We start from the raw sequence: 22,928 nt of genomic DNA on the forward strand, positions 1-22,928 counted from the left end.
AGCAACGAACAAGATAACCCGACCTTGGTCAAGCTGGATCGTTTCTTTTGCAATGCAAGCTGGGACACAACCTTTGAGAGACACCTACTGCATGCCCTCTCTACCTCACTCTCTGAACATTGCCCTTTGATGCTAACGGGGCAAGGAGAGACTCCACGAACGAGAACATTCCGTTTCGAGAATTTCTGGATTCAGCTCCCAGGCTTCCAAGAGGTCGTAGCAGAAGCCTGATCAACCCCACAATCCCACCATGAAGCACACCATAGACTCTTTCACAAGCTGGGACATACGTCAAACAGCCTAAGATCGTGGAGCAAGAAGCTCATCTCTCAGGGGAAGCTACAATTCCACATGGCGCTCGAGGTTATTCTACAACTCGATATAGCCCAAGAGTCAAGACAAATGAGCCAAGCCGAACTCACACTAAGAAGGGGCCTCAAAGATAGAGTACTGGGGATTGCAGTTGTGGAAAGAGCCCGTAAAAAACAAGCTGCACGAATCACCTATCTTAAAGAGGGGGATGCAAACACGAAATTTTTCCACTTGAGGATGAATGCGAGGAAAAGGAAAAATTTTATCCAAAGGCTACGAGTGGGGAACATGTGGAAATTAAACCATGAGGAAAAAGCTACCGCTATCAAAGAACACTTCCAAAACTTCATGGCACGCCCAAGCTCACGCTTAAAAGACCTTGACTGGGATGTCCTACGATTGCCGGCCGCCGACTGTTCCGCAATTAATGGCCCCATTACCGAAGAGGAGGTTCACGCGACGCTAAAGCAGTCTCCCAGCGACAAAGCCCCGGGCCCGGATGGCTTCACAGGAGCTTTCTACAAAGCCTGCTGGGAAACGATAAAAGATGACATCATGGTGGTCATTCACTCCTTCGACCATTTGCGAAGCAATAGCCTCTCGATTCTCAATTCGGCAAATGTGGTGCTCATACTAAAAAAAGATGGGGCAGAATGCGTGGGGGACTACAGGCCAATTAGTCTCATTCATGGAATCGGGAAGCTTATTTCAAAAGTGCTCGCCCTACGTTTACAACCGCATATGGGCTCCCTGATCAGTCATGCCCAGAGTGCCTTCATCAAGAGAAGATGCATACACGACAACTTTATGTATGTGAGAAACTTGACGAGGAAATTCCACCAAACAAGAACGCCGACTCTCCTCCTAAAGCTGGACATAACCAAAGCTTTTGACTCGGTGAGATGGGATTACCTTATCGATCTCCTCCAGAGAAAAGGCTTCACATCCAGGTGGACCAATTGGGTCTCCAACATTCTTGCATCTTCAACAACAAGGATCCTGCTCAATGGGTGCCCAGGAACGCCTATAAAGCATGGAAGAGGCCTCAGACAGGAAGACCCCCTCTCGCCGCTTCTATTCATCCTCACCATTGACCCACTCCACCACCTCCTAGAGAGAGCAACGGAGTTAGGGCATCTATCCCCACTTAGGGGGAGAGCCCCCAGGTTCAGAACCTTCCTCTACGCGGATGACGCGGCAATCTTTGTGAATCCAAGCGTCCAATACATGACAAATCTGACTGGCATCCTAAGCGACTTTGGGCAGGTGACCGGCTTCCGAACGAACATGAGCAAAAGCCAAATTGCCCCAATCCGATGTGACAATATTGATCTGTCCAGCATTACCGACATCTTCCCAGTAGACCTAACAAACTTTCCCATGAAGTACCTTGGCCTACCCCTTGTGGTAGGTAGGCTAAAGAAAGTCCATATTCAGCCTTTGATGGATAAGTGTCGATCGTGCCTCGCCCCTTGGCAAGGGAAATTAATGTTGACCGCCGCCAGAATCTGCCTGACAAAATCGGTCCTCACTGCACAGCCCATCTACCACCTAACATCTCTAAAGCTGCCAGATGGAACCATAGAAGAACTTGACAAAATGAGGAGGAAGTTTCTTTGGGCGGGGGGCGAAAACATCTCTGGCGGAAAATGCAGAGTAAATTGGAAAAGAGTCTGCAGGCCTAAAGACCTGGGTGGTCTTGGAGTCATGGATCTACAACAATTCGCATCAGCACTGCGACTCAGATGGCTTTGGAATGAATGGGTAGCACCAGAAAAACCCTGGGTGGGGACGGCGCTACCGTGCAACAAGTTAGATAGAGATCTCTTCACGGCCGCAACAACAATAACGGTGGGCAATGGCAAAACTGCACGATTTTGGAGCTCGAAATGGCTGGATGATCAAACTCTGAAACAGATCGCCCCGGATATTTTTTTTTTGGCTTCTAGAAGAAAGAACAGAACAGTGAGCGATGCCATATCAGAAAACAACTGGATCCGAGACATCGAAATATCTCGTATCACCGAGGCAAGCCACCTCCAACAGTATGTCCGCCTCTGGACAGTGATTAGAAACATGAGGCCGCTAAACGAAAATCAAGACAACATTCGATGGAACCTCACAGCAAACGGGCAGTACTCTACAAAATCGGCCTATAGACTCCAATTCCTCGGGGCTGCGCGATCCGTCTTCAACCAATCAATCTGGAAGGCCTGGGCGCCGCCAAAATGCAAATTCTTCTCCTGGTTGGTCACTCAAAACAGGGTTTGGACGGCAGACAGACTGGAGAAAAGAGGATGGCAAAACCAAAAGATCTGCCCACTCTGCTGCACGGTGGATGAATTGGCCCTACACCTCCTGGCCAAATGTAGGCTAACAAAGAGAATATGGACATAAATCCAGAGATGGACAGGCACCGACCTTTAGATGGGTAGCTGGGAAACTTGTCACTCTGTTGGGCAGTCGTGGACTCTCGTAGCGGAGTCCCCAAACACCCCCCGCAAGCCTCTAAAGACTATGATTATCCTAGTCTTGTGGGAAATCTGGTGCAAACGCAATGCAAGAATTTTCCGAAACTCTGCGTCATCACCGTCCTCAATCCTAGCAAAGATCAAGGAGGAAGGAAGAACATGGGTCAAAGCAGGGGCAACAACCCTACAGGAGTTTGGAATCCTGGGAGATATCACTTAGCTCTTTTTCTTTTTTGCGGGCTAGTCTTTTTCCTCAGCTAACCCTATATATACCCTTGTTTATTTTTCTTCTACTCTATTAATATACACAAGGCAAAGCTTTTGCCTGTCTTCAAAAAAAAAACTTGCAAATTAAAAAGATGTTGAGAAAAAGGGTAGAGCAGTTAGGATTGCAACTGAAGAATGGTCCTAGCTAGCCTAGGAGTATATTGTTTAACGTTTCCACACGAGGATGGTCTTCGATGAGGTCGTCAGTCGGCACCGTTTCTTTCATTTGATTATCTCGTGTCCTCGATTTAACAAGCACACACTTAATTTAATCCATTGCATCATTTCCTCTGTCTTTTCATGGACACCCTCTTGCGATCTGTATGTGCTTACAAAACAGCTCATGTACTCATCAGAAGGATATGTAGGCCATGGCTTAATTAAGTAGCAGATTATGCAATTAATCTGGTTCCAACAAACTAGCAGATATATGTCAAAGCATGAGCTTGGAATATAGCATGCATCATCATCAACCGACCTAGAGCCTGAGAGGAAAAGGACACAAGACATCTGGCTTTCAACAAGTGCTGGCTTGATGATCATTTCTTATTTGTCTCTTCTCCTTTTGCCTTTTGGTGTTTCTCATCAGAGTTTGAGAGCACAAAACCTGTGTGCCAACTGCCTGAATTCATTCAGTCAGTCAGTCAGTCACGATTTGCATTACAAGAAATTATTACTACCAGAAGATCAGAGGGCAACGATTTTCTAGATGCATGACATGAGGTGGTTACGTTGTTTCATGATCATCCAACGTCGTCGTTCTAGAACGTGGATAGAGTTAAGTGGAATACTAGAATCAACTCAATCAAGGAATTTTCTTTTTCCTCATCGTCCAGAGAGGCGGTTGCTTTTTTTTTTCCAGGTTACAATTGTCAATTCGTCGTTAGCTGCTTGTTTTTCACTTGTTTCACCTCCATATATCTCTTTCATGTATCAAATATTGTATATTTCATGGATTTTGCTTTGGGGTTGCAATCTATTATATCTAAGCTTTACCCCTTTTTCCATCAAATTTATTCTATTTACATCAGGCTAGATATTTCCTTTGGAGCTAAGGGCTCCTTTCAAAGGCACTATTAACAAAATGGAGGAATATAAAAAAACACATTATTTTGATAGGATTGTAAATATAGGGCTGGAACTCATATTAAAATTCCTCTAAAACTTGTACATATATTGAGACATTTTCATATGATTCAATACTGTCCTATCCTTTATTTAAAAAAAACTGCATATGAAAAATAAAATCTTATGGAATTGAAATTCTATAAAACTCCTATTACTTCCATCTCATATTACAAGGGATAGTCTATTTATTTGTATTGCCAAATCCCTTATATTTTGGCAAATCAAATGGGGCCTAAAAATAGACCTAAGAGGAGAAGTCATGTTGTCACTGATTTAAGGTGCTTGGAGTCTGAAAAGAGTTTTGTGATCTGTTGCGGCAGAAGCATAATACCGCAAAAAGAGAAGAGGAGATTCTTGATGCCTGGGCAGCATCCATGATATGAAAGAAGGTTATATTATACTCCGTATTATTCTTTCCAAAAACAAGCAGTGGATTGTTCTTTTCAGAAATGAGAGGATTGTGCTTCCCTACCAACCTTTCGCTTTTGAGAATTAAAGGAATCCATAATGACTAAATAATTAATTAGCCCAAAGAAAAAGAGTACAGAAGACTCCTGAGAAGCTCAGTTTTTATTGGTAATCATAAAGCAATGGGGAGAAAAAACAATCAATCAGTGGAGCACAGAAGTGTGGAGTTCATCTTGACAAGAAGCATAAGGCAGCAATCCACGTACTTTTTCTCTACCTTTGTTCGCAGACAAAATTAACAACCAAAATCACCTCAGAAACGAACACAGTGACGATGCTGTAGAAAGAAATTAAGAAGAATGTCGCCTTCAAAGCATGCACACCACCTTTTTTTTTCTGAAGAAAAATGAACCTGCAGTAGTAGACTAGTCAAGCCATCGTTTTCTGAATGAAGAAATTAGTAAGAAAAACCATGTACACAGTGAGTGAGCTACTCTACACAATGAGTGGCACACACACAGCATCTCTGAATTGTGCAATGTCAGTTGCGCCGTCGATGGAGACGGATAGGATCGGAGCTACCTACTGTATATACTAGCAACTGAAACTTTCAGATTTCAGATTACGAAAAAAGCAAGCAAGCAGGGGACGTAGACAACATGCGGTAGCCCAGACATGGACCGATCGGAGAGGGAGAAAAGCGGAGGTCAGGTTGGGCCGGCGTGACGACGACGACGACGACGGCGACCAAGCGCTGGCCGGCTGACTAGTAATGAAGATTTCTTCAGGCTTAGCCAGCTACCTTAATAATTAATTAGGATGCTAATTAATTAAGCTACATATATATATATATATATATATATATATATATATATATATATATATATATATATATATATGGGATTGTCTATATATCCTGTGATTGAAAATCCCGTTCCATATCGTTTGAATTTTGGACTATTAGATATGCTTTCGAGATTTGTGCATAACAATGATCTTATTATTTTTCTCCCCGTCCCCTTCTCCCTCCCACTGCACGCCACCGGATCCGTCACGTTTTGTTCCCGCCGCTGATGCTAGCCCACCGTACTGCCCTCCTCCACCTCACGCGACATTGGCGGTGCCACCCATCGGAGTCCATCGCCCACCACTAGTTCTCCGTCATCCACGGTCATCCCTCTAAAGTCGGTAAACTCTCCCCTTTCCCCCCTCTGCTCACCCTCTTGCCATCTTAATCCGGCACCTCTTGTCCTTTGAGTCAGGGTTGTTGCTGCCATTTGCTAAAGATTAACGTGGTTGTTAGAGTTGAAAGAGAAATTTACTAGAGCACGAATCGTGAAACAGATATAATGTTATAAATCTGTAAGATTTTACCTTAATTTTTCAATCAAGAGTGATTCCGTATATATAAATATGGCACGTACAGTGAGTGCAGGATCGACCAGTTATATTGACGATGAAGTTAAGCTGCACTGTTAATGTGTGTGGCTGCAGGTCGGGTTGCATGTCCACACGTGGAACACACACCTGGCCCCGCCAGCTTTCTATCACGCCTTCATGAGCCTTCCGATGTCTCATTCTGATAGTTAATTACTTAGCTTCTTGTTAATTACTATGTCCGTTTTAAAATGTTTGATACCGTTGACTTTTAGCATAAGTTTAACTGTTCGTCTTATTAAAAAAATTATAAAATATGTAAAACTATATGTATACATGAAAGTATATCTAACAATGAATCAAATAATAGAAAAATAATTAATAATTACATAACTTTTTTAAATAATACGAATGGTCAAACATATTTTAAAAAGTTAACAGCGTAAAATATTTAAAAACAGAGGGTGTACTAGAGTATACATAAGAGTAAAGAATATGTGAGCACAGAGTTAATTAAGGAGGAGTATTAGGTAGTAGCTATAGACGGTTGGTTGGCTATAGTATGATGAGGCGACATCGATCTCAACTTGATATCGACACGCACGTGTTCGTCGTTGCGTTCTTCAGCGTCTGATGCATGATACACTCCGATCAATTAGATTAATCTTTTATAAAACTGGGAAAAATTACTAATATGGACCCAAACGCACGCACGTTTTGATTTAATTACTGGTTTTGAATAGGGAATGGGTCCGAACGATGTATTTATATATGTTAATTTCATTTATCTTGGTTTCTGGATATGGATTCTTAATAAGCTCTAGAAAGAAAGAAAGGAAAAACCATAGATTCTAGAAGCAGGCTACGTAGGTACGTATGGCAGCAAACAAGACGCATGGCATGAGGAACTTTGAATTGACCCCCGGCTCTCTAAAACATTTGAAGCAAGGATTAATTTGGAATTGGATGAGGACGAGTTGATTTTTTTTTTGTTTTGTGGTTTTAAGGAAGGAAACCACGATCGATTAGTTGACACAGAAAAACTTTCTACTACAGTAGAATGAACGCAATCCGCGTATATAGATCGACCAATGATACACACACAGCATATGAATCCTTTCCAAAATGAAAAAAAAAGAGAGAAAGAAATACTAAGTCCAGAAGAAGAATACGGTACGATGGGCCTAATGGAAGCCCATTGAGAACACACACAACATCTGTTGGGCCTTCACAAGATAGATTGTCGGCTCAATACTTTTGCAAACAAAAGCATGTGGCCGCATAATTAATTTTTTTACTATTAGGAGTACTATAGTAGTTACGGTAAAATTAAAAGAGTTATATAAAATTAGTGAGAAAAAAAGAAAAAGATTAGAGGGGGACCCACCCACCCATGCGGGACCCGATCCCCTCGCCCGCCTCGAACCTTCTCCGCCTTCCTCTTCCTCTTCGTCTTCCTCTGCGGCGCACGCAGGCGGCGAATCCTCCTCCGTCGACGCGATTCCTCCTCCGCCGCCCGCCGGTGAGTCATCCGCCTCTATCCTCTCTACCTCCTCGCGAGCTTGATTTGCTCGGCCTCACGTACGTACCCTCTGCGCGATTAAGATTCTTCCTACTTTCCAGATTAGATTAGATTAGAGCAGCTAGATCGGATCGCCCGCAGCGGATCTCCCCCTCCATGGATTTCTCTTCTTCCACTCTTACTGCTGCCCTGGTTGGCTGCTGCACTTCAACTGCTGTGCTGCTGCTGCTGCCCATCACCGATCCCTATAACCTAGTTTGTTTCTGCCCATGCGTGCGGGGGTTACTGTTCATCGATTCGAGTTGCTTGCTTCTGCCGCTTCATATTCAGATCGATCTCTATAGGAAACGATGTCTAGAACTAAGCCCCGGTTCATGTTTGCATTTATCAGGAACCAGCAGCCAGTTTACATCATTTTCTCTTCTTCTTGTCGTACTAGAGACATGCTTCAATCTTCTCAGCTAGACTAGATTAGACTTGGTCTGAATCCCAATACCTGCATTCCATACCACACACAACGGCCAAAATGTAAACCGCTTCTCAACTTCCAAATCATCCATCATAGTCAGCGGTTTTAATATTTCGACACGCCGAACCTCTTCCTGCATATCCACACCTTAAATATAGAAAATTGTCACAACCAACTTTCATGTCCATATCATAGAAATGATATTCCAGATAAACGCTAGGAAGTTCAGTCACAGCTACATAATACTAACTCAAGAGAACAAATGACGAATACTTCAGTTTCTTTGCAAAGCAGACATGTTAAATCCTCAAGTTGTTGAACTACGGGTTTTTTTTTTTATTTTTGCTCTAATTCTTTTCCATTTTCTTTCCCTGTTTTAGCACACAAAAGTGGTGCCCCTGCCCTAGATTATAATAATTTTGCACTCCAAAAGAGTTGGAACTACAATTGTACGTTCCATCATGCCAACTCTGTGTTGCTGACGAGCGTACCAATTTCCTCCATTGCAGCTCATCTCATCCCACTATGGCAGCCAATGTTGGGGAATCCACAAGTGGCAGCAGCAGCGGCGGTGCCGATTCTGGGGGAAGCTTCGAGTGCAACATATGCTTTGAGCTTCCGCAGGAGCCTATTGTCACGCTCTGTGGCCACCTCTTCTGCTGGCCATGCCTCTACAAGTGGCTGCACATCCACTCGCATTCACCTGAGTGCCCGGTCTGCAAGGCTGTTGTCGAGGAGGATAAGCTTGTCCCCCTCTATGGCCGTGGTAAGGACCGTGTTGACCCAAGGTCAAAGAACGTCCCTGGGGCTGACATTCCTAATCGCCCAGCTGGACAGAGGCCTGCCACGGCTCCGCAGGCCAATCCTAACACCCACTTCCCCAATGCCAACCCCAACCCTTGGTTCATGGGTGGAGGCATCCCACTAGCCAATGCACGGTGGGGGAATTACACCTTCTCGGCGGCATTTGGGGGTTTGTTCCCCCTGCTCAGCTTCCAAGTCCATGGGTTCCCAGATGCAACCGCCTATGGGCAGCCTGCTGGTTTTCCCTACGGATATGGACACGGCCATGGTCACGGTCATGGGCACGCGTTCCACGGCGGACATGCCCATGCTGCTGCTGCTCCCCGCCATGGACCGCCTGGGCAACAACAGCAGGCGGATGTGTACCTGAAGGCGCTTCTCATCCTGGTTGGTTTTCTTGTGATTGCAAGCCTCATCACATTCTAGGATTGTGCCATCATATTGCTGTGCTTGTAATAAGAGGAATGATTTCCTGAGTTGCTTTCTGATGTTGTGCATTACCTTGCCTCCACACACGACCCAGTCTGAATCAAGTGGTTCTTTTGCGCAAAGTGTTGATAGAATTCTTGTATATACGAAATAGATGTGGTCGTGTGGAGCATATGTGTACTGTGGTTCATGAATAACATGGAAACTCTATCTGAATGAACTAGAGCAATGATACTTATATTGTGTTTTTGATATGATGATGCTCAGAATGAGCAGGCTATGCAATTGTTTGGAGCACAAATGTATTCCTCCATGGCTTGTACTAAAGACTATCGCACTGATATCATATCTGTGTTTTGTGGTGTCTTTCTGTCAACTTATCTCTACTAAGCTTTCAGAATGTGTTTTAACTGTCCATTGTACCTTTGGTTAAATAATGAATACGAGTGTGTTAGTTATATACTGCATTTCTTTTTCCAAGAAGTTTTTTCCGAAGACTCAAAAAACTGTTTAATGCCAAGTAGCTGTGGGAAATGGTGGCTGAGTTTGTGTTCACTATCTGTAATAGTAGAATCTATTTGATGAGACTTTCTGAATCCTGAATCTCTGATACATTGAGATTTGAACAGGGTTTTGACTTGTTTGACCGGAGTAGTATGAAATTACAAATATACAACGGCATTTTTACTAAATGTATTTCTTTAGTAATGAGGTGAGGTAGCAAAATTCGAATTCAAAATTCATAACTCCGTATCCGTATGGTAGGTAGCGTAACTCGAAAGCTACTGATGAAACGAAAAGCCGAGGCGAGACTGAAGGAGTGTCAGAGCGGTGGGGCACGTGTCGAGCGCCCATTGGGTCCCTCGCCTGCGGCCCTCTGCTCTCTTTCCCGCCCTTTTTATTCCCCATCTCCTCTCTCTCTTCTCCTCCTCGGTTTCGTTTCCTTCCTTCTTCTCCTCCTCCTCCTTCTCCCAATCGATCGCATTCGAAGCTTCCTCCGGTAGCTCCGGTGAGGGTGATGGACGACCTGGACATGGCGCTGCCTCAGGCCTTCGAGCTCCTCCTCGGCAGAGGTGATCCATCCATCCATTCCCTCATCCTCCCTCCCTAAACCCTAGCGATCGATCGTTTGTTTCAGTTTGTTCTTAATAATCTCATCTTTTCCATTGCTCCATCCGTGCAGATCGAGACGCGTGGCCGCGCGGGGCCGCGTTCCTCGTCGCCGCCCACTACGGGGACGTCCGCGAAATGAAGAGTAAGCCACATCCAAGAACCCATTTTCTTTCCCCCCTTTGGGTTCTGCTTCTGCATCGCATTTGGTACGAATTTCTTGCTGAACATGGCTGCGGGGTTTTCATGTGTGGGTGCTTGCGCTGGATTCTTCTGGTATGATGTTGATCTGTTTGTGCCACGGATTCTTGGGGGGTGGGGGTGGGGGGGTGCTCTTCTCTAATTTTTGACTAAAATCTGGGAACAAAACCACCCAAAGATTGCAACTTCGTGTATATACAGCTCGAAAGTTTCGTTATGTTCCTAAAATGTCTCCCTTTTCTTCTTGGTTTGTGAAGGGATTGCAAAGGAGCTGGACGAGGACGGCAAAGGGATCGAGGCGACTGTGGCTAACACAAGCTTCCTCGGCATGAACGCCCTTCACGCACTGGGTTGGCTCGGCAAGGTGCCGGCCTACCGGTATCTGGTAGAGGAGGTCAAAATGGACGTCAACAAGGCCGACACTGCTCAGGGTAATAATCTTACTCCAGTTCGCTTGCATCTTGAAAACATGTTCTTGGATATGCTTTGCTTGGCTCGACGATTTGTTCTTCCATCTTCAACTGTGTGTGCTTGTTGTTAGGATTCACACCCCTGGAGCATGCCGTCTACCATGGTCGCCTGCCTGCCACCAGATACCTCCTTGATCATGGCGCTGATGTGCATCAAATTCGCTCTACGGGAAATGTCTCTCTTCTTCACTCAGCTGCAGTAAAAGGTATCAACATAGCTTGGCCTCTGATATGCCCTTAGGATTATCCTTTTCCTGTCTTAGTTAGTTGTCTGCCAGCCCATCCTGCTAGAACATCCATGTTTTCACTGTAAGAAACTCTGCCATTCCCTTGATTTATTCTTTTGCGATGGATCCAATTTGTAGTATTGAACATTAAGCCGGAGATCCTTATGTTGAAATCAGGGAGAACTGTAAATAATAATAGAAAAATGTTTTAGTCTGATAGCTATTCAAGCCTAATTGGGAATACTAATATTGCGATTAGCTTGTGATCGCTAGATGCAAATGTTTACTGGTGCTTTTATTTTCTTTTGTAACCATAAATTGCACAAGGATGGTCTACTCTGATGTGCTTCTCATATCCATCAATGTCATGTAGTCTTTTGAAAAATTTAAGATGCTTTCCAGGTTAAATAAAATCCTCTGGCCTAAGTTTCGTAAAATTTCCTGTGTCATTAAATTGCTATAAGTTTTTGGAAGCAATTGTATTTACACTATCACTTGTGGGATCATCTTTTGCATGTGTTTTTTCACGCATTGCTTCACTATAGCCATTAAAATTAGTTTGCCCCCAAATGATCCTTTGCTTAGTATGATAACCACTGGTGTTTCATTATGCCAATTGGAAAATTGCTGTTTATATTTAGATGCTGAAGCTTGATTCCTCTATAACAGTTTGCCCATATATTTTTATGACCTTTGGTTTTCCACCTATTTATTCAGGGTTCTCTGAAGTAGCAAAATTTCTGCTTTCTAGAGGAGTTAATGTTGATGCAGAATCAGAAATGGGGACACCACTGGCTCTTGCTGCTTTCAGAGGATATGATAGCACTGTCAAGGTCCTTTTGGAGCACAATGCTGATGTACGATTGCTTTCATTTCTCTGTTGGCTTTCAGCATGAATCTGTTCTCCTTTGCCCCTAAGCCGTGGCCTTCGTTATTTTCTTCCCACTTGTACACAGCATCTCACAGTTAATGTGTGAGCTAACCCAGGCGTGGGAGAAGGGGCCCACACAACAGAAACTCTGATAAAGCAATAGGACAAGCATATAAAATACACTTTACAGAATAAGCTTCAGCACATTTTTTCCTTCAGAATTCTTCTTTCTTTTGGACTGTCATTACTTTGCATGACAATTGATATTCTTTGTTTTTTCCAGCCCAACAAGGTTACAAACAAGGCACTTGGTGCACCTTTAGACTTGGCATTAACCAGCTCTTCTGTGTCCTGTGTGAAGCTGTTGGTTCAGGTATAGCTCTCCCTGCTTTATATGGCTGTAGGTTTCTCTAAAGTGGTGGGTGTAGTTTACCTCTGTATAAAAGCATCAATTATAAGGAGAAACCATATGTTCGTTTATGCTGTACACTTGAATTTAATAGGCTGGAGCTGAAGTGAAAGTTGAGGGGCCAAATAATCATTTGGTAAGAGCTGCTGAGAAAGGCTTAACTGAAGCTATTAAATGCATGTTGGAAGCTGGTGCAAACCCAAATGTTCCTGACAGGGTAAGCCTTCTCCTTTGTCACACCGGTGATATCTGCTTCAGTAGTAAACGGTTTGATACTAATTTATGAACAAATGCCACAGTATGTTCATGCATAAGTTTTTTACTGTTTCCTTTTTATTTCCTTTTGCCATGTCTTTATTAATTTGGTTAGGTATGCCTAGATATCTGTCTCATACTAGCACCACCTTGGTCTGTTCTAAAGGAAATGGATTAATAAGTTTGCTGTTTACATGATTGTCTAGGAGAGGTACCATTTCATTAAAATGGAACTAGGCTACTCTTTCATTAATCTATATTATCACTATGAAGAGCATATATCCTGAACATCAAGAAGAGCTTTTTGCTACTTGTTTTATTTCAAATTTTCAATATTTCTATTTCATTCTTCATTTGTTGGACAGCTCGGGAGAATGCCAATAGAGCTGGCTGCTGAGTATGGCACACGGGAAGATGTTGAGATTCTCTTTCCTTTCAGCTCTGCTATTCCAACTGTGGCAAATTGGAGTGTTGATGGAATAATTAATCATGTACAGTCAGAAATCAAGCAACTAGAGGTATGTACCAATTTTCTTGTGCATCTTGCAACAATCCTGGTCTTCTGTGCAATGTCGGCAGCCACTCAGTGTAAACCAATATGTTTTATGGATTAACACTATTACTTTAAAAGCAAGATTCCTGAAGCATTGCACATTTCTCTGTGGAACTTGCAAGTGAGTACCAGGAATCTGAAACAATGCATTGATTGGATCTGTTTTTTTAGCCCTTTCACTTCACCTTAACTTCTTGTTGTAATATGTTTCTTCACTGCTAGCATCAGATCTTTGAATATATGTCTAATTTTAGATATTATTTACTCAGGACGATAATTTTATCAAAAAGAGAAGGTCTGACATGAAACAACAAGGGGATGCTGCATTTAAGAAGCAGGATTATCTAAATGCATCAGTGTTCTACACTCAGGTACATTCTTCGGAACCATTCCCATGGTACATCATTGGACCATATTCCTCATTGTATATGCCGTTACTTGTGTATCTTCATCTGGCGGACACAATATGTTATTGCTACTGTGTTTCTGACTCCAGAAGACACAGGGAAAAAAAAACTCTATTGGAAGATTCTTTTATGATATTTGAGATTTAACTGAAGATTGGAGGTGTTTACACTACACAATAAGAAACTAGTATTGAATTAAAACCCACCTATCGATTTGCCCAAACAGGCCTTACATGGTTCACCTTGTTTCTTTTTCTCCATGAAGTTGATCTTGTTGTTCATTTACTTTTCCAGTGCACAAAATTTGGTTGGTTATCTCATTATACTATCACACATCTCCTTGCATATTAGAGCATAAGCTGAACAGTGTGGACTGGAAACTTTTGTAGCCTGAAGCTAGCAGTAGCAGCACCCACCACCACCACACACACGCATGCTCTACACACAAAGCAGTCCACTGATATCTGTCTTCCATTAATCCCTTTAGTTTAATTGGGAGGAGTTGGTGGGAATTGCCCTTTTACCGAGAACTTCAATTTTACCTGGTTAGGGTGTTGGTCCAAGTCGATCAGTGCTGAGAACTGGTATAGCAATAACAGCAATAAATCTGGCACTGTTTGGTTCTTTGCAGGCACTGAAGGTTGATCCGTTTGATGGCACGTTGTTCTCAAACAGGAGTCTTTGCTGGCTCCGCATGGGTGATGGAGAAAGGGCTTTGGATGATGCCAATGCATGCGAAAAGCTACGGCCAAAGTGGGCAAAGTCCTACTATCGGCAAGGAGCAGCTCTAATGTTTCTGAAGGTGAACTAGACAAGATATGCGTTTTGACAATTCACTTGTTCCTTGTATATCTTCTACTCCTGTTTGATTTGGCTTTGCACTTGTGTTCCTTAGGAGTATGAGAGGGCTCATAGGGCACTTGGTCGAGCTTTAGAGTTGGACCCTGAAAGTGAAGAGATCGAGAATTTGTATTGGTAAGATATCTTTTTCTATCAACAAAATCTGGCTGTTGTTTTGTTCCATGTTGTAATTGGTTGCTGATCCTTACAGGGAGTCGATGGAACTGTGCGGTTGATCCCTGAAATGCCAGCTACAGATAGAAGAAGCACACGCAGAACTGGAAGCTCCTTTTGTGTTATGAAAGATGGAACGACGCAAACGCTCAGTGATTTGCTGCTTTTTGTGTACATATACTTAGGCTGTCAAAACAGAAACAAATGTCTGGTCTTTTATGTCGTGTTTCGTCGTGACATCTTCCTGGAGTGGCTGTTAGACTAAACTAGCATTATCACATTCTATCTGTTGCTAGTATGGGCAGAGGATGATCAACTGTCTAAGCAAGCTGGAATGATATGAATTCTCTGAAATGTTATGCATAATATAATTGTGATAACAGCATTTGCATGGCTGCTAAACCCTAACTAGAAGGAAGCAGGTGTTGCCATCCTCAACATGAGGGGCCTGAGAAACAAGGCAACTGACATGAACATGAACTCAAGTTTATTTTCACCCAGCTGAGCTGTAGTGCTCCACAAAAAAAACAACTGAACTTAACGCAAATCTGCATAACTTGCTGGACACAGCAAGTTTTCAGCTCCACTTACACGTGTAAAAGAATGACAGAAAAGCTCTAGTAGTAGTGTGAGAGTGTATAATTGGACAGCCCTAAGTAACCATTACTTTACAGGGAGCGTATCCTATGCACACAGGCCCTTACGTGTACACACCAACTAAAAATTATCACAAAAAATTCTAGGAAAATTCATACATATACTTTCAATAGTATTACATCTACGTGCAAAGTCGCATCTTCAAATTCATTCTACATAGAGAATAACAAAAAAGATAAAATTCTGACAAAATTGCAACCTTAAAACTGTCAGATTTTTTGTTTTTTTTGTTACGGCTAAAATATAATGAATTTGACGTTAAGATTTTAACCCTAGGTGTAATACAATTTAAAGTATGTGTATGATTTTTTCTAGATTTTTTGGTGACATTTTTTAGTTGGTGTGCACGTGTGTACACGTGAGGGACTGTGTGCATAGGATATGATGCCTACTTTACAATATGGTGCTCAAATCACAAGCTTTTACACGTATATATATATAGTAATGATGGATTTTATCTTTACATATGATTCTTTACCCTATCACCCCCACCATCTAACCTTATATTACATCTCCTGCTATACCTCCTCTTCTGTATTAAATGGCAACTACAAAGCTACAAATCCCATGCCCTTTCAGGCATGTTATTCTCCCACTAGGTGTTACAAATGCTGCCCCCCAATTCTCTCTTAATGTCCATGGTCCTGATTGTTTCTCTGCTGTCTTCAGGCCACAAAATCATGCAGAAGAGGTGAATGCTCAAACCGTTGCCGTTGATCCATCTGATTCATCGAATCATAGTCCGAAGATGCGACGGTGACACCAAGAGGAGCAGTAGCATTGTAGATGTCATCCTCATTAACACCAGGGAAACCTGGCTGAGCATTAGGAACGAGGTTGCTGCTGGAGTGCTGCAAGCCCAGAGTCAGCGACACATTGCCATTGCCGTATCTCCCAAGCTCTGCCAAGTGATAGGCCATGAACCGGGCGTTCTCGTCTGAGTGCTGCGCGACAGTGTTGTGGAGAAGGAGGCCGCCATCCACTTCGTTCGATCGCTGGTCCTTCAGCATCAGGTTCATGAAACTGTCATCAGGATTGGGCTCATTCTGGAAGCCAACAGGCGCTCCGCCAACATTCATTGCTCCAATGCTGGTTCTCGACTCGCTCAATTGGCTTGTTTCGCAAATCCGTGCCCTGGAGTTTTTGAGATCCTCCTTGTCTTCTGAAGATGCCATTTTATCCTTACTTCTTGGTGCATTGTCAGAGGAAGAGTTGGAGTCTTGCTCTAAATCACCAATCTCTTCTTTGTACATGTCTTCAATCATTGGTTTCCAAAGGCGGACACGGGCATTTATGAACCAATTCGAAATCTGGAGAACAGGAGAAGCATGAAGCAGTCAACATGTTGAACTCTTGAAGAAACACAAAATGCTTCTAGGATAAGAAGTTAAAACATCAAATGTGGATCAATGGTCCAATGCACAAAAAAGATAAACAATATTTACCTGACTCCTAGTCAGGCCAGTCTGCCTAGCAAGCATTAACTTCTCGGAATCTTTTGGGTACCTGCAAAATTGTTGTGGAGGATGATAAGAGAAAAGAAAAGAGGGAATGCTGGAAAGAACAGCATAAAGGATGAAACTTACGGATGGAGGAAGTGTTCAAACAGCCAAGCGCGAAGAATTGTAACAGAGTTTTCAGGCAGTCCCCTCTGTGGTCTCCAGGCGTTTTGTGGAATCATACCGTACTGTTGGAAAGCACGTTGTTGCCTTAGCTGCTGATCAATGTACCGGAGGCGGGTTAATTTTCCCTCCTTGCCAGATGAGTTCTCTTCCTCGCCAAGCTTTTTCCTGATAACATTGATCTGATCATTGATAGCATCCTTCAGGCACCGAAAGTGCCGTGAGATTGTCTGAAGAGCAACTGCTGTGTAAGGCTTCGCAGATCCTGGTCCAGCTACCACATCAAACGATGAAACCACGGTTTGCATTTGGTGGTAATAATGCTTGTATTTCCGGTCCACCTGAAATATATATTTTTTTGAGTTAAAATGATTTGCCAATCAATTAACTAAGATTACTGTGCTATAAGTAAACTGTATATCTACTCTTGTATACATATACCAAGGATCAGTCCTATAAAACTATTGATACTGTAATCTCAACTCAAAGAAATTGGGGTTGCACTTCTGTTTAAAAAGAAAGAGAAGTACAAAACAATAGACTCCTAGAGTACTCACCTCATCCAACATTGCCATCAGTTTTGCCATTTTGTTCTGAAGCTCTTGCTTCTCAGCAGTGGAAAGCTCAGGTGCTGCATTAGCGCCAGATTCTTGTGGATTAGAAGATACACCCTCACTTTTTGGCCCTCCATCAGTCTCTTTGCCATCTGCTTTTCCTGATTCAACCTTCTCTTTCTGAGCCTTTTGTTTTATGCTCTTCCAAACACTCACGACCTCATCAAGCAGTTCTTGTGCTGCCTTGAGATACCTTGAGTTCCGGATTGCGCGTGAAGCTTCGGACTGCAAATTCTTCATCCGCATGTCTTCCCCTCTAAGGTTGTCATGGTAAGACTGCGGCGTTAACATGTCTGGCTTTATAGACCAGTACGGTAAGGAAGGCGCCATGATTTGTGTGTTCAAGCTCAGAGATAGCCCTTGGCTTTGCATTGATGGAACACTTGATGAGTTGTGATTATTCAGAACACCAAACTCAAGCTGTGAACCAGTGTGGGCATCATCATGGATGAGCTCAGAGCCACTACCTTGTGCTCCATCCATCATATGCATCAACATCTCATTTTTCATATCTTTGACATGGCTGAAAGAGCGTTGACCCTGGTGCGAAGCAAGCATGTCGGACTCCCTTGAAGAGGGGTCTTGTGACATTGCTGAAGCATGCCCAGGGCCAGGCATCTCCATGCAATTCTGCTGAGGCTGCAGAATGCCGCTGAACTCCGTATAAGGTCCAGAAGATGGATTGTTCAGATAGAGCAAGTTCCCTAGAGCTGATGACATAGGATAGGATGCACTGCCCGGGTCTCTTGAGTACATGGTCTGCGAGTCTCTTTCGCTACCAGGGCTTGAATAGTAAGTAGCCATCTCGCAATTATAACTACTTATTGCTCGAGATTACTGCAAAAGCATATATGTATATGAAGAACCAGCTTTGACGTTGACTTGATTGATGATTCCAGCAGGACATCAATATTTTGTTATCCAGACTAAACTTGATCCCGTTCAACTTCCCTGCAATTGAGTACATGAAATGGACTGATAAGACAACCCCAAGGAAGTTCAAATATTGAATAAGGAGTTCTCTCCTCTGAGATTGTAAAATAACAGCACACCGATGCCAACAAAAATAACTGCAGGCAAGTGCTTGTAAAGCAGTTCAATGGAAAACTTCAAAACACTTTGCACAAACAAAGACAAGAAAGTTTAATTGAGCAAACTGTTAATATAGATACAGCAGAAGCACACAAAGAATGCCAGTCATAAGTGAGTAATCAGAATTGGGGCTCAGGCTAAGTTTTGGCAGGATTCTATCTGATAGAAATGCAGTCACCTGCAAAACTTTGCTCGAGAAGTGCGATAATATATGAACTGACAATGTGACATGCCGATTTGCAGGCTAAAGCCACAAGTGGTCCTCCATTTTTCAGATTGGATCAAAAAAGTTTTGGACTTTGTGGTCCTCCTTTGCTAACAAGATGTTATAAGAATATCTACTTGTGAATTCCTCTTGTTATATACCAAGATAAACAACCGGACAACACCATAAACCAAAATCAAATGACTGCCCAGTGTTTTCTTTTCTTTTCATAAAAGCAACATGGGGAAACCACAGTAGTATCATGAAAAGGAGAATTGCATTGGATAGATAAGGTTTGAACATATGACTCTTGAGTGAGTAATGATCATTTATCATGATGAGTACCTTGTTGAACTAATAGACTGCAACTTCTCAAAGATTCTCCGCCAGGCTGTTATTGCTACGAACACAGCTACCAATCAAAATCTGCAAGAGATGAACTTACTTAGCAGCCTGTTTGTCAGTCTAAACAAATTCTTTTTCATAGCTAGATTTTTAGAGAGTAGAGCCAAAGAGAAAACTCCAAGGCACATGTATAACCTACATACAGAACAAAGAAGCACAAGATTTTGATGAAAAACAAGCAAGATTTCCTTAGCATAAAGTGTCTGGAGTGCAGTAACTCAACAGAAGAACTACTGCAAAAAGGTAAAAGTAACAGGAAATTTGGCTTTTGAGAGCCCAGCTTCCATGAAAACATTTTTTGAAGACTGCTTCCATGTAAACGTCGAGGAAGAAAGGGAAAAAAAAGAAAGAAAGCTAGGACAATTTAGTCGGCAATCGCAAAGCCTGTTCGTACATAAGCTCAAATTATGGGCAAAGCCACAAAAAAGTGGGTTGCTTTACAATCCGAGAAGAAAACAAGAACTCATAATTCGGAGAAAACTAAGCATATGAGTTTTGAACACAAGAATTTCTCCACAAGAATCTATACACCAAAGAAAGGCAAGAACTTTGTTGAGGTTGAGGGCATGGAACCTCAAGGTCAGTCAAAAGAAACAATCTTTGCACCTGAGCTTTCGGTTCATCGAGAAAAACCAGCAGCAAGCAAAAAAAAAAATCCCCAAACATCAAAAGAAGCTGAAAAATTCAGATGGAAGGGAAGAGCAGTACCCTAGCTCTCTAACCCAACAAGGCAAGAAGAGCTCAGAAACCCAAGAGAGCCAGCGTTAAGCACCAACCACAAGAGCAAGAAACACACCATAATTCAGTGAAATTCCACCATCATCGAACTGAAGCCAAGAACCAAGAACAGAGGTCATGCATGCAGGTACTCTAATACGCAAGCAATCCGTTGCTGATGATGCTGCAATAAGGAGGAGGAGGAGGAGCAGATGGTACAAGAGAAGGCAATAAGAAAATGGAGGAGAGACCTGAGGGTGTGCTCCTGATGGGGCGCAGGGCAAAGGCAACAGGAACTGCAGCAGCGATTGACACCAAAGCAGCCAGCTGATCTTCTTCAAGATAGATAGATAGATAGGGGAGAGGGGATGAGAGGAGAGGAGAGGAGGGGAGAAAGATAATCGATCCTCCCAATATGGGGACAAAATCAGATCCCAGGATTAAAATAAGTAACAATCCCAAAAGGAAAAGGGAGCAGCAGCCAGCAGCAGCAGCAAGAGAGAGCACAGAGCTCAGAGCTCCTCTCTCTCCTCTTCTTCTCCTCCTTCTTCTTCTTCTTGCTCTCTCTAGCAAGCAGCAGTTGTGCTAGCTTGCTCCTTGTTGCCTAAATAAAAAAAGCTCAGACCACCCACTAACAGCAGCACCAAATATGGAATAATGTTTGCCTCCTAAAGAAATAGTTTTGCTTGTTCCTTTATTAGTTGCTGTCGAGAAGGATTATACTGACGAGCTAGCTAACCTCCTCCTCCTCCTCCTCTCAACTGTTGCTGCTGCTGCTTGGAGTTATTTGCTGGTGTAACCACCACAAGTTTCGGCTACTTGTCGATCCCAGTTGTTTCTTTACGATAAAGCCTATGCCTCCATGCTCCTCCTGCTATATTTAATTAATTTATTATATCTGCATATAAAATTCAGTTTTTTTCTTCAGAAAAATGGAATTATATTAGCATGTACTGTCCTGCACTGCTCTTTATACTAGATCATGTTACCTTGTCTTCAGAGATGGCTATAGGTAGCAAAATAATTAAAAAGAAGATTATTTTTTTTCTTGGCGAAATTAAAAAGGTACTACTACTATATATATAAGAAACAGGAGGGTGATTGAGGCTAATAAGCTACCAGTATAATTTAGACACTGTACAATAGCAATGTAATGGTGCTGCTTAGTGCATGCATTTCGGAGTGGTGACAGCTAATGGGCGAGATATGCAGAATCATGAAATCATTAGAGGACAAAGAGATGGAGGCAAAGAGATTTATCACGTGTGACATCAACGCCCCCAATGAACTTAAAAAAACAAACAATTAGTGGTGGGCCCCATCCCCAATTCCTCTCTCTCTCTCTCTATGCATTGGCCATTGGCCATTGGGTGGTTCGCGTGGTCCACGAGCTTACGCCATGGCACGGGTCCACCGCCCCCAACTCCCTCCTCCTCCTCTCTTTCTACACCAAATTGAATTCAATTCTTGCAATTGGATTGATGAATTCAATTCAAGCTACAACTCACCTGACCAATGACAACACCCCAGCAACAGATTTGTCTTTTGGCAGGTACAGACAATGTGGATGTATACTATATTTAGGCTAAATTTGCATGGCCAAATTAAAGGGGTTTGAAAATTTTTCTTCCCAACATATATAAATCATTGGTCTAAAAAAAACATATATAAATCATGCAAAATGTTCTAGTTAACATGGCTACATGAGTGGAATTATGTGTAAGTTCATATTTTTCAGTGAACAACTAGTAATGTTATCATACAAATTAAAAGAGCTAATCTTTTTATATAATAAAAGACTGAAATTATTGTCCCAACCTCTATATCATACTAGATGCACATTTGTAAACAAAAAGAGATGATCTTTATACCTGTTCACCTCAAAGGTAATACGAAAGTTCAGTTGCAGTCGTTCCTTTCTTTTTTTTTCTACTGTGACCACAATATCACTGTACCCACCACTTATATTATACTATGATCTTAGAACACGTGATCCGTAATTTAGACATAACCCACATGCATCATCCAGTGAATTAGGAAAGGGATAACAACACTAATTAATTAAGTATGCTTGCTAACGATGGTTAGTAACCTCTCTTCAAATCAAAGGCATGAAATATATGCAGCAGGGGTGCAGAGAAATGGGCTTGCTGTGCACACATTGAGGTTGGGAGTGGGTGTTGTGGTTAGGGATATGAAGATGATGGATGGATGCCCTCCATCTCCTAACAACCAGTGGGTGGACCTAAATCAAAACCAACCTTGTCTTAGACTTTAAATTATAAATCCATCCCTACCTGCTTTGATCTTCCTTTTTATCCTACTTCTACTACTACTAGCTACTTCTACTGCCTACCATATTTAAAAGAAATAAACTTGTCCTTTTTACTTTCTTGTAACCACCCACTAATCTGTGTTTCACCTTTTAACTGTTGTGATCACCAGGGTAGCATATACATATTAACTGTGGAAAACAATTAATGGCATACACAGTATACTTAATTAAGGACGGGTCAGGTAGAAACTTTTGTAGGGAATTATATATTTGCCATAAGATATTATATGATTACATATGTTTATGGTTATTTGCAGTACATTAGGACACAATAAATAAACAAGAAAACAACAAATAAGTAAATGATTGAGTAGTATACAATCTGGATGACAAATCTTGTGGTACCTTGTTATACAAGATAGATAATCATATTGGTCGTCTTGTTATCCAGGACTTAATATAAGAGAGGTTTTCTTGCAAGTTGTAGCCAGTTCTAGAAAGCATCCATTGTTGATATCATATTAAAATGAGTGAGCTTAAGATAAAATAATTGGCATGATTAGTTCGTTTGATCAGTAAGTTGTTTGGCCGCCTTGGTAAGATCTCCTTCCTTTGGTGGCCGTTTATGGTTTCCTTT

At 42.3% G+C, this 22,928-nt stretch overlaps 3 protein-coding genes across 4 annotated transcripts; 2 read left to right on the forward strand and 1 right to left on the reverse strand.

Moving 5' to 3' along the window:
• Positions 1–7,344: 7,344 nt before the first annotated feature.
• Positions 7,345–9,500, forward strand: LOC127756572 (uncharacterized). The gene is made up of 2 exons (XM_052281927.1): positions 7,345–7,485; positions 8,464–9,500. The coding sequence occupies exon 2, from the start codon at positions 8,480–8,482 to the stop codon at positions 9,182–9,184; it is 705 nt and encodes a 234-aa protein (XP_052137887.1). The 5' UTR covers positions 7,345–7,485; positions 8,464–8,479; the 3' UTR covers positions 9,185–9,500.
• A 607-nt stretch (positions 9,501–10,107) lies between these two features.
• Positions 10,108–15,117, forward strand: LOC127757020 (uncharacterized). Its single transcript, XM_052282430.1, has 12 exons — positions 10,108–10,260; positions 10,371–10,442; positions 10,756–10,929; positions 11,040–11,174; positions 11,913–12,052; positions 12,350–12,439; positions 12,570–12,692; positions 13,096–13,248; positions 13,553–13,654; positions 14,322–14,492; positions 14,586–14,665; positions 14,742–15,117. The coding sequence occupies exons 1-12, from the start codon at positions 10,206–10,208 to the stop codon at positions 14,764–14,766; spliced, it is 1,320 nt and encodes a 439-aa protein (XP_052138390.1). The 5' UTR covers positions 10,108–10,205; the 3' UTR covers positions 14,767–15,117.
• A 645-nt stretch (positions 15,118–15,762) lies between these two features.
• LOC127757019 (BEL1-like homeodomain protein 7) lies at positions 15,763–20,814 on the reverse strand. 2 transcript variants are annotated; one of them, XM_052282428.1, is made up of 6 exons: positions 20,268–20,814; positions 19,240–19,320; positions 17,541–18,548; positions 16,948–17,324; positions 16,807–16,867; positions 15,763–16,671 (listed from the first exon to the last, which is right to left on the reverse strand). In XM_052282428.1, the coding sequence occupies exons 3-6, from the start codon at positions 18,399–18,401 to the stop codon at positions 16,027–16,029; spliced, it is 1,944 nt and encodes a 647-aa protein (XP_052138388.1). In that variant the 5' UTR covers positions 18,402–18,548; positions 19,240–19,320; positions 20,268–20,814; the 3' UTR covers positions 15,763–16,026. The 2 variants fall into 2 exon arrangements, with proteins under 2 accessions (XP_052138388.1, XP_052138389.1); XM_052282429.1 differs by lacking the exon at positions 20,268–20,814 and adding an exon at positions 20,096–20,236.
• Between the last annotated feature and the right edge of the window lie 2,114 nt (positions 20,815–22,928).

The sequence above is a fragment of the Oryza glaberrima genome, chromosome 12 (genome assembly GCF_000147395.1).
Source record: "Oryza glaberrima chromosome 12, OglaRS2, whole genome shotgun sequence".
Taxonomy (NCBI): Eukaryota; Viridiplantae; Streptophyta; class Magnoliopsida; order Poales; family Poaceae; genus Oryza; species Oryza glaberrima.

Coding starts and splice junctions, on each gene's coding strand:
- LOC127756572 (XM_052281927.1), top strand. CDS start 8,480: ATGGCAGCCAATGTTGGGGAATCCACAAGTGGCAGCAGCAGCGGCGGT.
- LOC127757020 (XM_052282430.1), top strand. CDS start 10,206: ATGGACGACCTGGACATGGCGCTGCCTCAGGCCTTCGAGCTCCTCCTC. Junction 10,930..11,039: donor CAAGGCCGACACTGCTCAGG/GTAATAATCTTA, acceptor GCTTGTTGTTAG/GATTCACACCCCTGGAGCAT. Junction 12,440..12,569: donor GTGTGAAGCTGTTGGTTCAG/GTATAGCTCTCC, acceptor TGAATTTAATAG/GCTGGAGCTGAAGTGAAAGT.
- LOC127757019 (XM_052282428.1), bottom strand. CDS start 18,401: ATGGCTACTTACTATTCAAGCCCTGGTAGCGAAAGAGACTCGCAGACC. Junction 17,325..17,540: donor TGATGGCAATGTTGGATGAG/GTGAGTACTCTA, acceptor TATATATTTCAG/GTGGACCGGAAATACAAGCA. Junction 16,868..16,947: donor TTTGAACACTTCCTCCATCC/GTAAGTTTCATC, acceptor ACAATTTTGCAG/GTACCCAAAAGATTCCGAGA.